The sequence below is a fragment of the Anopheles arabiensis genome, chromosome 3 (genome assembly GCF_016920715.1).
Source record: "Anopheles arabiensis isolate DONGOLA chromosome 3, AaraD3, whole genome shotgun sequence".
Classification (NCBI taxonomy): Eukaryota; Metazoa; Arthropoda; class Insecta; order Diptera; family Culicidae; genus Anopheles; species Anopheles arabiensis.
In genome coordinates, this window is record NC_053518.1 from 59,596,967 (window position 1) to 59,609,064 (window position 12,098).

Below are 12,098 nucleotides of genomic sequence, written 5' to 3' on the forward strand. Positions count from 1 at the left end.
TTGTTTACCCCAATCGTCCTTCAAACCTGTGGAAAAGCTGGTCCACTGCTTTGGTGACTGGAATCAACCGTGTTTTCGTTCTCCAGCGACGTTTCTCCCACTATTCAGCAAGAGAACGCGTGTACGAGAGCGTGTTTTGCTGTGGCGAGCAGCGCCTTCTCGGATATGGGAGCGAGAGAAAATCTGTATTTAGTGGCAATTGAGCGTTTCATGTTCTGGTTATGCGATAAATGTAGCACAGCCAGTCGGTCAGAATATTCGTCTGCGGATAGTCTGTAGCGTGTCTAGTTTGTGCACTTAGCATTTAGAGTATTTTATTAGAAAATTTATTGTTTATCCAGTAGTGTGATCAGTTCAACGCGTTTTAATCAATCACACCGAGGCAACAGTTTTATTCGCTTTTGCGTAAGGATACACCGTAACAAAGCTGCAAAGTGTACCACGGGGTGAAACCTAGGGCATCAAGGGATACGAAGTGAATGAGCCTAGGTAGAGGTTTCCTGCAATCCTGCCGATTCAGATTTGTGCGGTGAGAGGTGAGAGCGCTAACACGCGCTGATTTTCAATCAGATAAGAAAATTGATTTTTGTAATTTAATGAGTATGAGTATTGGACCAAAAATAGCTTACACAATATAAGGGATGTTTGAGTACAATATTAGTACGTAGCTCGCACGAAACTCTTAACGATACTCTGTGTTCCTCCTCTTCGTTCGTGCGATGTGACAAGAGAAAAGCAATTTACCAACGATAGCAGAGATAAGCAAGCCCAGGAGAGTTAAGAGTGGTGGATGTTAATCGGACGCACTTGCGGTACAACAACAGGGTTGCCCCGTTGTGCACAAACCGTTTCTCACACGCTGTTGCTGCAATTCGTATTGCGCTACGCGCGCATCAAGTGCATCGTACTCACGGCACCACGAGTTGAGTCGCGCCAAACGGGGCAGAGGTATTATTGACCAAAAACGTACTGGCAGGTCGTGTGAGTATAAAAAAGCGAGGAGAGTATACATGTGTAGTACGAATGCATTTGTTACTCACGTCGGTTGTTTAACGAGCTGAGTGTGTGCATGCACGACCGACCGGAGCGAGACGGCGAAAGTAGTTCCGTGGGAATGGATCAGAGAAGGAAGGCACGTGTAGCGCTAGCAACCAAAACAAATGAACGGTTGCTATCTACCTGATTACCCGAGCGCTTGCAGGTATTCAGCTCAAAAGCCCATCTGATGAATACGGCCAGCTGGCGAACTGAACTGATGGTCCGTTCCCGCCAGTTGGGGTAGGTGTGCGATAATGAAACCGGTCCATGCTACAGCCTCCAGCCATCGAGTGATTTCTAGCGAGATGAGATAATTTCTCCCTCGTGCCTGGTTCGAGCTACGACGCGTTCCAACAGTAGGTCAAGCGTGCAAAAGTTTTGAGCAAAACATGAATGCGTGCTTTCAATGCAAAAAACTACCCTAGGTCAAGGACATTTCCAAATGTGTGCATACTATGAGCGGACATGTAACTCAGGTGTCGTTCAATTTGGTATCCATACAATTTTCTCTTTCCTCAAACTTAGCTTAAACATGGCTCTGATGTTTTTGGTGTACATTTCAGATGCTATTTATTTAGTTGTTTTATACACCTCGAGAATTATGCTCAAATTAAATTAAAGGATCAACATTTAATTTAAAAACATACAGCAGTAAAATACAGATAACTATAATGTAGTCAATTGTTGCTATTTGAAATTAAAAAGTTTTGTAAACTGAAGCTAATAAGATACTTATTTCTTTGGACACCGTATGATTATACAAAGCAATTAGAAAATTGAGGATTAAAAAGATGGAAACGATAAGTAACGAAATTTTATGAAAAGATAAACTGAATATAAGGCTGCCTTGAAAACATAGTAAATCATTTGTCTTTATTTTTTTATTTAGAAGGAACGTCCTCGATCATATTGCTTAATTTGTCTTTCTATATTTAATGAATTCCTTAAAAAGAGTAATAAAAAAATAATTATTTTTATAATTATAATACAGTAATAACTCAATAAATGAGTATTGATTTAAATAAACTAAAGCAAAGTACTTAACACTAATACTAAGGACTATGAAATTTCTTAATAAGACAGAAAACATCGTTTATTCTCTGTAATACCAATACGAAATGGAAACACTAGTAGTAAATGTAACGATGTGTTATTGATGAATGCATTCTAAAATTACCCACTTGTTGAACACATGAGATAATGCTTTTAAGCTATTGTTCTCGTCTGCTTCCACTCCCAACCCCTGTACAGTCTGTACTAGAGTCATCAGGGGGCTGGTTCATTCATCTTCACTAAAAACACCGGAGAGCAGCTAGTACCTGCCATCTAACTACGTCAAAATGCGCGTGGAAATGAATCTGGATGTTCAGCACTGTCACGATGATATCGACACGAAAATAGCAGAGTTCAAGCAAGATGCGGACAAAATGAACGAGCTTAACCTTTTCCTTGACAGTGTGCTGGAAGAGGCGCAGAGGAATGCGGAAGTGAAACTGCAAAGCAAATTGGTAACGTTTGATATCGCACTTTCAGTATTTGATTTAACTAACGATGATGTTTTGTTTTTTTTTTTCTTTTACGCTGATACAGGATGAAGAGCGACCTAAAAATGGTGAGTAATGCATTAGTTTGCGCATCGTTCATAAACGCAAAACGAAGCGTTAATTTGATCGTGTCTGTATTCGTGGTGCACAATTATGACACTCGTAAGCCTAAGCACAATTACTAGCCGATCTAAACCTCGACAATTTTCATTGAATGTTAGCTATGACAGGGTACAATTATTACTCCACGCGTTCATTTCCTCCTGCCAAAGTGAAACAGTGCGTTAAAGTGCATATAAATGGAAAATTTTAACAGTTTGTCGAAGTCTTCGCATCCGAAACATGTCCGATAGACACTGCTGGTTAGTGTTGGCTTCTAGTGCAATGTGTTTTGTAGCATGAGCGTATCGGTGCTGGTATCGTCTTTAGTGGTGTTATTTTGCGTACAGTGTTTAATCGAACATATTGATGGAGCAGTAAGTATTTTCACACTTGGTACTGCTGCTGTAAAATAGGAGCCATTTATTATAAGCATTTTGTCTTATTCAGATGACCATGAAACAGCTAACCAACTCGATGGATATGATGCGGCAAGCGTGTGCTCCTAAATTCAAAGTTGAGGAAGGTATGTGTTTTTTGCACAATATATTTTGTGGTCTCATACATTCTGTTCTAATCTCGTCTTTTTGTCAATATTGTTTTATGATGTTTTGCGTTTATTTTCCGGTAGCGGAGCTACACGGTTTAAGGAAATCGATTTTTCCTGCCAACCCAGATAAAGAGCTCAAGTGTTATGCTATGTGTATTGCACAAATGGCAGGAACTGTGAGTATGCTCGCGAATATTAGCTCCAACAGTAACAATATGGTATGGTTTCCATTCTTCCGCCAGATGACGAAAAAGGGTGAAATCAGCTTTTCGAAAACGATGGCCCAAATCGAAGCGATGCTACCGCCCGAAATGAAAACTATGGCAAAGGAAGCGTTAACCCATTGTAAAGACACACGTATGTACGATGTAGTGTTTCTATCTCTTTTTCCTCGAACAGTGGTGCTTTACATATTTTGCGGATCCTCTTTTCAGAAACCTCATACAAGGACCCGTGCGATAAGGCTTACTTTTCAGCTAAATGTGCCGCCGATTTTACCCCCGACACCTTCATGTTCCCATGATGAATGAACCCGATAATTGATGATCTGCGCCCAAAGGAATATATAATGAGTGCTATATACTGTTGAAACTATCCGTATCCTTCCCTTATTAGAGAATGTTTCGATGAAGATGTTTACTGTTTGTGTGTTTAGTTTGTGCACCAATCACGGTTTGGAATTACTTTATAGGTAGTAGATTAAACAATAAAGCTTTATTCATTAAGAATGATGTTGTTTTGAAATCGTTCTTTAACATTTTCCTATATTGATTCAAAAAGTGTTGTTCAGTGATGTAAATTTTATTACCGACGATTAACCTCTATTATTACAATCCAATTCATTCGTTTTCTTTCGTAGGAAACAAACTTCTCAGCGGCATAAAGCAACACAGAATGGTGACACGCACTAGGGGGATTGTTTTACGAATCTTTGAAGCAATTTGTAACTGCACAAACTCCGCCACTATACCAGGGCAGCGGCCAGCTACAGCACCGGCTAACGTTGGATCTACTTCGAAAAACTAAACAACTGGTACTATCTTCAAGCTGTCATCCCACTGGTACTATATGTAACTACAAACAGCAAACAATAACGAGTTACCGACCCAGTACGTCGGTATGGATGTGTTGTCGTATGTTTTATCATCAAAATAGGCAGACTATTCGTAGCAATGGGAAATGTTGGTCCTAAATCGAGTTATACTGACTGTTTATCGAGCTTTTTTTTACACTTCTATTTTTCCAACCACACACAAACTCAATATTCATGTGACCGTATTCAATGCTCGAATTGAACCAGGTGACTGTTAAATATATTCTGATTGTATTCATAAATTGTGTATACTACAATACCATTTACAAAACCATCGCCATATCCTTTTTGATGTGGTTTATTAGAGCGAATCAAAATGTATACATGAAGCTACAATCCCACCAAAGCGCATCACATTTCCCACCAAAGAATCTCCGGCCTTGAAACAATTTTCAGAAACATCATGTACTTTATACAGATTTTCTATTTAAAGGTTTCAACAACAAAGCGTCTTCTTCAACGAGGTACATTATATTGAAAGCATGCAATGTAACAAACCATAGAAAATGAAATCAACAGTGATCGCAATAACGGTATTAGTTCGAAATCCAATAGTGTTTTGAAAGTATCTTCCCAATCATGTGCTCCCTAGCAATGCAGCATTATCCATAAATCTAAAACTAAAAAATATTTTTTGCAGAAACCGGAAAAACACGCACATTAAAGATTCAAACAATAAATACGGTAGCAAATTTGATCCTTAAAGGCAATTTTTAATTAAAAATATGCCATAATTTTACAAAGGAACTTGATGATTTATTCACATGGTTTGTAATAGCAATTCAAAAATTCAAATGCGTTAAAAAAACCAACAATTGTTCGAATGTATCGTAAACCATTTGTCTATTTCGTTGTTTCATTAGACTTGAGGGACAATCAAAATTATGAGCAATATTTTACAGCCAATAAAAAAACCTTCGTAGAGAAACGGTTGAACAAAATTCTCAACAAAATCTTTCTAGCGCATTTTAGTTTAAGTACAGTGTTATTAAACATTTACTGACACAAAGTTTTAGAGATTCCAGTTCGTATCTTGTAGAATCATGTATGTGTAGTGCAACAGTAATAAAATCTGCATAAAACATATATTGGATAATAAATAATAAGCGTTTATGAAACTCAATTCCGAACAACAGCTGAATATGAACAGCCCACCGTAAGTATTCCCGGCTGGTCTCGTGGTACAGTCGTCATCTAGCATGCCTCAACAACATGCCGGTTAAGGGTTCAAGCCCCGATTGGATCGTCCCCGTAGGACTTACTAACCTGCTATGGGTGATTCATATAAAGTAACTTAAAGCCAACCCCACCCCAAACCCAGATATTGTATTGTGTATTGGACAGAGGCTAGTGCAGCAATTTGCAGCAGTTACATTTACAATTATTATTAGCTTTCATGAAAATGATATTATATTAACTATTGTATTATGATATGCTATTTTTTATTTTCTGTTTTAAATGTAGTTTTTAGAGATATTCGTGAAAATGCAATCACTACTTTTGTTCCTATTTTCGGTAGGTTGTGCTCCTATATTCGGCAACGAGAATTCGGGTCGGAAAATGGTTTAATCAAAGCAAATAGGTAGATAAGAATATTTAAAACAGTTTCACTCTCTCATTTACCACTTGGTTTCGGTGTTGAAAACCACCTTTTATTATTAAATTTATTTTCCCCATTTTGGTTATAATGCAGTTTTTAAAGTCTCTTTAATGTGAGTTACAAATAAAGTAGGCATTGAAGAAAAGAGACAGTCTGACGGCTATAGAGTACGGTTCTGACTGGCTCAGAAATGATTATTTTGCTCTGAAGTTATTGAATTATTTATAGTGAAATTTATGACATTTGATACAAAAAATTTCGTATTATGTATCGACATACGCATTGTAGTGTTCTGATCAAGTTTAAAATGAATACTCAGCAAAATCAAAAGTGTGTTATTGTTTCGGTTAGTTTCGGCAGGAGCCCACAGCATTGATTCGTCAAAAATCAACATTTACCGTGTACCTATTTTCTGCAGCATTTTTTTTTGTTATTTTAAAATTCCAATTAAGCTAGAATAAATTCTGCAAGTATAGATTCTTTCATAAAAACCACACTTTTCTGATTCTCTTACTGTTCTCGTTCTCTTAATAACGAAACTTACCGAACTATTGCCTGACAGCAAATCTGCCGAAACTACACATTTTGTTTCATATTTTGAAAAATACGCAATGGAATGATGTGAAACTTGGTATATGAATAACAAATAAGCATATCTCTAATTTAAAAATAAGTGTTAATACAATTGGTAACGCGTTTTTGCATGATTTTACGTTACCCTGTCATAAGCTGGTCATAAAGCTACCCTACTCATTTTTTAATTTTATTCTTATTAAGGGTATTAAACAATTGCTATCCAAACAACTAAAATATTTTTCTTTAAATTATCTCTCGTATCACTGATCTAGTTTCATACCAAACACCACAAATTAAGCTTTAAAGACTGTAGTAAATATTCATACAAAAAAATACTACGAATCTTTACTGGTTTGCTTAATAGATACCACCCAAATAGCCAAAATTCCTTAAGCAGCTACCCAAATAACCAGTCTATAGCTGTTTAACGAAAAATCGTTCCGATGTCGTACTTTGTGGCTGATTAAGAGATAAGAAGTACTTTGCGGAACTACGGCGCTTTTTAACAATTACTCGGTACTCTTTGGAACTTTGCGGCTGATTAGCACTATGTGTAGGGTTCATGATGGAACTTTAAGGCTTGTTAAGAACGTGTACCGAACTTGGTGGAACTTCCCCAAGCGCCTCAGATTAAGCTTAAACGACGGGAAAATTGAATATCCATAGAAAAAAATGAAAGCTCCACAGCTTCATTGGTTTGATCAATAGATGGCGTATTAAAACTGATTATTATATTGCTATCCTTTTCTTGCAATGTGTTTCGACAAGTTTCATCTTATCATGACCTATATAGCCTTCTAACTTTCCGAGCAAAAATCTATATGAATGGTCGTGTGGTCAGATACGTGGGTATCAACACCAACGACCATTACTCAAATCTCACTTGCTTCAGTGCTTGTGATTTGCATTGAAGTTTAATATTTAAACAATCGTATCGCCGTTCTAGTTCTAGCGATGGATAACTTCAATGCGAAACCATACAACAGTACAGAGGAAATGAGAAAGCTCTCATCCAAGCGAGGAAGCTCCACTGGTTGGGTATCCCACAAATAGATGGCGCCACCCGCTTTTTTTGCTATTTTTAGAATGCATGAGTCGTTTGCCGTCTGCTAAACGAAGTCTTTCTATATTCCGTTTAGGTAGAGTGCTTGAGTCGTTTAGAAGCCGTTTAGTGGTCGTTTAGTGGATTTGTGGCACTTGGGTCATAGCTTTTTAATGCATGACCGTATTAATACACGATGCGCAATCTCAGATATAGTTTCTTGAAGAAGGGATTGTCAGGGAAGTTATTGTGATTGTACAGTAAATTGTGATACATTTCGTGTAAATAAAGAATATTAAGCATTTAAAAATATACACATGTACACAAACAAAACAAATCCTGTTGTTTATTTCATCTATGACGCCTTGCTTGAAAATCAAACGCAAAGAAAAATAATCCATGGCACCTTAGCATAAGGAAGCTACTTAGGCGCTATTTATAAGGACCACCTGGAACTTTGATGCTGTTTAACTACTGCAAAAGGGGAATTAGAGCAGCGATCTTCAGCGTGCCAAAATGAGCTGCTTAAGCAATTCCCCAAATTGCCAGCTCGAACTCCATAGCTGATTTAAGGCTGTTTAACGAAAAATCGTTCCGATGTCGAACTTTGTGGGTGATTAAGAGATGAAACGGCACTTGGTGGAACCATAAAGCTTTTTAACAAGCACACGGTACTCTTTGGAACTTTGCGGCTGATTAACACTATGTGCAGGGTTCATGATAGAACTTTAAGGCTTGTTAAGATGATGTGCCGAACTTTGTAGAACTTTATAGCTTTTTAATGCATGCCATCGGTACAAGGTAGCTTTTGTCAAATTGTCAAAAACTGGTGCCGCCAATCATCTCGTTGCTGCTGCCCAAGCTAGATAAGTTAATTGAAGAAGGAATATTGAGTAAAGTGATTGTAATTTTTTTAGTAAACTATATTAAATTATGTTAAATTCAAGAAGCTTTTAGAGTTTTAAAATAAACATGCACATAAAAAAAACCCACATCGTGGCTATTTAGGTCTGGCTATTTGGGCAAATAGCCAAAATTGCTTAAGCAGCCAATTTTGGCATGCTAAAGATCGCTGCTTAAATTCCCCTTTTGCAGTAGTTAAACAGCATCAAAAATCCAGGTGGTCCTTCTAAATAGCGCCTAAGCAGCTTGCTTATGCTAGGGTGCCAGGGATTATTTTTTTGTGTTTTACTTTCAAGCAAGCGTCACCGACGAAATAAACAACAGGATTTGTTTTGTTTGTGCACATGTGTTTATTTTTAAATTCTTAATATTCATAAATTACACCAAATGTATCACAATTTATTGTACAATCACAATCACTTCCCTGACAATCCTTTCTTCAAGAAACTAATCTAACTTGTACAGCAGCAATGAGGTGGTTGGCGGCGTCCGTCTTTTACACATTGACAAAACCCACCTTGTACCAATGTCATGCATTAAAAAGCTATGAAGTTCCACCAAGTTCGGAACACGTTCTTAACAAGCCTTAAAGTTCCATCATGAACCCTACACATAGTGCTAATCAGCCGCAAAGTTCCAAAGAGTACCGAGTGATTGTTAAAAAGCGCCGTAGTTCCGCAAAGTACTTCTTATCTCTTAATCAGCCACAAAGTACGACATCGGAACGATTTTTCGTTAAACAGCCCCAAATCAGCTATGGAGTTCGAGCTGGCTATTTGGGTACAGACAGCGGCGGATCTAACGGTAGGCGGACTAGGCGGTCGCCTGGGGCCCCGCCGATTTAGGGGCCCCGTAGATCGCCATTCTGTAGTATGCCGTATGGACAGAGTACTAGCGAGAAGGGCCCCCGGAAGGATGGCCGATGGGGCCCCGAGGTTGGCGAAACATTTGCACCCCCCCCCCCGTCAGCAAAAATGTTAGAGTTTGCGACAGATGATTTGTGAAGGATGTGATTTGCGAAGGGGCCCCCGCTGAATCAATTGCACTCCCCCCCCGTCAGCAAAAATTGAAGAGTTTGCGACTGATGATCGAAGAGGGCCCCGACGGCACTTCAAGTTTACTGTTCAATCTCCCTACAGCAACTTTAGTGCCGCTACCCCCTCCCCCCCACCAACATTTACCATTTACAGAGGGCCTCAACTCGTCGTTCCGCCTAGGGCCCCCGATACCCTTGATCCGCCACTGGGTACAGAGGAAATGAGAAAGCTCTCATCCAAGCGAGGAAGATCCACTGGTTGGGTATCCCACAGACAGATGGCGCCACCAGCTTTTTGGCTATTTTTAGAATGCATGAGTCGTTTCCCGTCTGCTAAACGAAGTATTTCTATATTCCGTTTAGGTTGAGAGCTTGAGTCGTTTAGAACCCGTTTAGTGGTCATTTAGTGGATTTGTGGCACCTGGGTAGACTCTAGACCGCTCCGCAACAAATGTTTTTGCAAATCAGACCATCGCATAAAATGTTTGCCACGATTGGCCAACTCAAAGTGTATGAAGATCAGAACATTTCCCCAAGAAGAAAACATTTCCCCAAACAAGCTTTTTGATGACTTGCCTAATACACAAACAATCTTAGAATCTTCGTTATTTGCACTGAAATACTTTAAAAAGCACTCAAAATATTTCTGATTGCATGCTAAACCAAATCTGAACTGATTAAAATCCATTTTTGGATCAAAATAATGCCGTCGATGAGGGCACCAATGTGTAGGGGAAAGCGGGGCAAAATGGGCATGTGGGGCAAAATGGGCACCCTCTATTTAAGCATTATTTGACTACAAAGCTACTTTCCAATGCTCAAAATGTATTCATTAGAGTGTTTTATGAACACCATGTAAGTTTCATAACCCTAACACAACAAATAACCAAGAAAAGTGCAAAATAAGGTTTAGTAGCATATTGATGTAATTTTTGTCACTTCGAAAATAAGCTTAACCCAGTGTCACAGGGATGCGTTGAAGTTTTACATTATATATTATTAAAGATTTGATATTGCTTTACAATTTGTCTGAAGAAAGCAAGGCGATCGAATGCGTATTTTTACTAATATAACATAAAATACAAAAATGCTTCACGTGGGGCAAAATGGGCAGTTACGCTTGGGGCAAAATGGGCAGATACTTTTGACAAATGGCGTTTGGTGAGGCTATGGTGTTGTATTTGTCGCCTCAATAATGATAACAGACACAGCTTCAAAAGAATCGATTTTGTAGATTTAAACGTGTAAAAACTGTTTTAATTTTCACAACATATTTTTGGTAGAATTTTAAGGGCTTACCTGACCAGCAAAACAAAAGATAGAACGAAAATACAATTCACGAAACGGTGCGCAAAAGCATAGACCATTACCTAAGCGCAGTTGTTGTGGCCCATTTTACCCCAGTGTTTTGACGTTTCACAGTTTGTTTACATATGCCCATTTTGCCCCAGGGCTATGCCCATTTTACCCCGCGTGTCAAAATAGCTTCTCGTAAAACATCAACTTTTATTTTACACTGTTTTCATGATTTTAAGTTGTTTTCATTCTATGTGGCAATTTAAATCGAAAGATAAATAGTGGAGGCATACAATAATGCATGAATAATTGTGTTTTGTGGCATATTCAATGGAATATTCAGTAAACTGCTAAACATGCCCATTTTGCCCCGCTTTCCCCTACTACGTATGTGTTGCTAAGAACAAAGCGAACCGTTCCTATGGAAATTCATTTCACCCATTCTGTCAAAAGGAGGTTTTTTTGATTCCGAAATTAGTTGTAAATTTGTATAGGACGAGACCACCTGATATTCATACACTTTGGGCCAACTGTCAAACTCATGCACACGGTTAATCCGCCCGCCGGTTAATCTGTCCCCGGATAATCGACTCCCCTACTGTACTTGTGACGGTTTTTTGACGTTTCGAGCGAGGGTTTTTGAAGGATGACCAAGGTGTATGGATATTAGGAGGTGAAGTGCTTCAGAGCAAATTGACATTTCACGACTTGACATAACAATACTGGGGGCTCCGGTATTAAAATCGGGGAGGGCTGGAGGGGGTATAGAAAATTGTATGCGATTTGACATAACAATACTCAATGATGGCGCCCGGAAAACGCGCTAACAATTCACCTCCTTAATAAACACACCTTGAGGATGACCGCCAGAAAGCTCGCCTTGCCCTGTGGGCAGAGTGACCAGAAATACCGATATGCATATTTAGGGTTTGAAGGAAAAATCTATTTTTTTTAATCATTGATCTATAAAACTCAGCCAAATAATCAAATGAATTAAAATAATCCAGCAAAAATCGTATCCAATGGAGCACTGCAGCAGCCCTAAGCGCTCGCGTAGAGCCCCGAGAAAAAAAAACTTCCCAAGTGCCTCAAATCCACTAAACGACCACTAAACAGCTTCTAAACGACTCAAGCTCTCAACCTAAACGGAATATAGAAAGACTTCGTTTAGCAGACGGGAAACGACTCATGCATTCTAAAAATAGCCAAAAAAGCTGGTGGCGCCATCTGTTGGTGGGATACCCAACCAGTGGAGCTTCCACGCTTGGAGGAGAGCTTTCTCATTTCCTCTGTGCTGTTGTATGATTTTGCATTGAAGTTA

General features: G+C 38.8%; 2 protein-coding genes across 5 annotated transcripts; both read left to right on the forward strand.

The window, feature by feature from the left end:
• The first annotated feature begins 213 nt into the window (after positions 1 to 213).
• On the forward strand, positions 214 to 5,424 carry LOC120902707. 4 transcript variants are annotated; one of them, XM_040311682.1, is made up of 4 exons: positions 214 to 536; positions 2,250 to 2,546; positions 2,629 to 2,650; positions 4,091 to 5,424. In XM_040311682.1, exons 2-4 carry the CDS (start codon positions 2,379 to 2,381, stop codon positions 4,255 to 4,257), a joined length of 357 nt encoding a protein of 118 aa, XP_040167616.1. In that variant the 5' UTR covers positions 214 to 536; positions 2,250 to 2,378; the 3' UTR covers positions 4,258 to 5,424. The 4 variants fall into 4 exon arrangements, with proteins under 4 accessions (XP_040167616.1, XP_040167617.1, XP_040167615.1 ...); XM_040311683.1 differs by having other exon boundaries at positions 214 to 529; positions 2,290 to 2,546; XM_040311681.1 differs by having other exon boundaries at positions 215 to 536; positions 2,290 to 2,546.
• LOC120902706 (general odorant-binding protein lush-like) lies at positions 2,687 to 3,963 on the forward strand. The gene is made up of 5 exons (XM_040311679.1): positions 2,687 to 3,058; positions 3,132 to 3,207; positions 3,313 to 3,407; positions 3,474 to 3,588; positions 3,666 to 3,963. The coding sequence occupies exons 1-5, from the start codon at positions 2,981 to 2,983 to the stop codon at positions 3,752 to 3,754; spliced, it is 453 nt and encodes a 150-aa protein (XP_040167613.1). The 5' UTR covers positions 2,687 to 2,980; the 3' UTR covers positions 3,755 to 3,963.
• Positions 5,425 to 12,098: the final 6,674 nt, after the last annotated feature.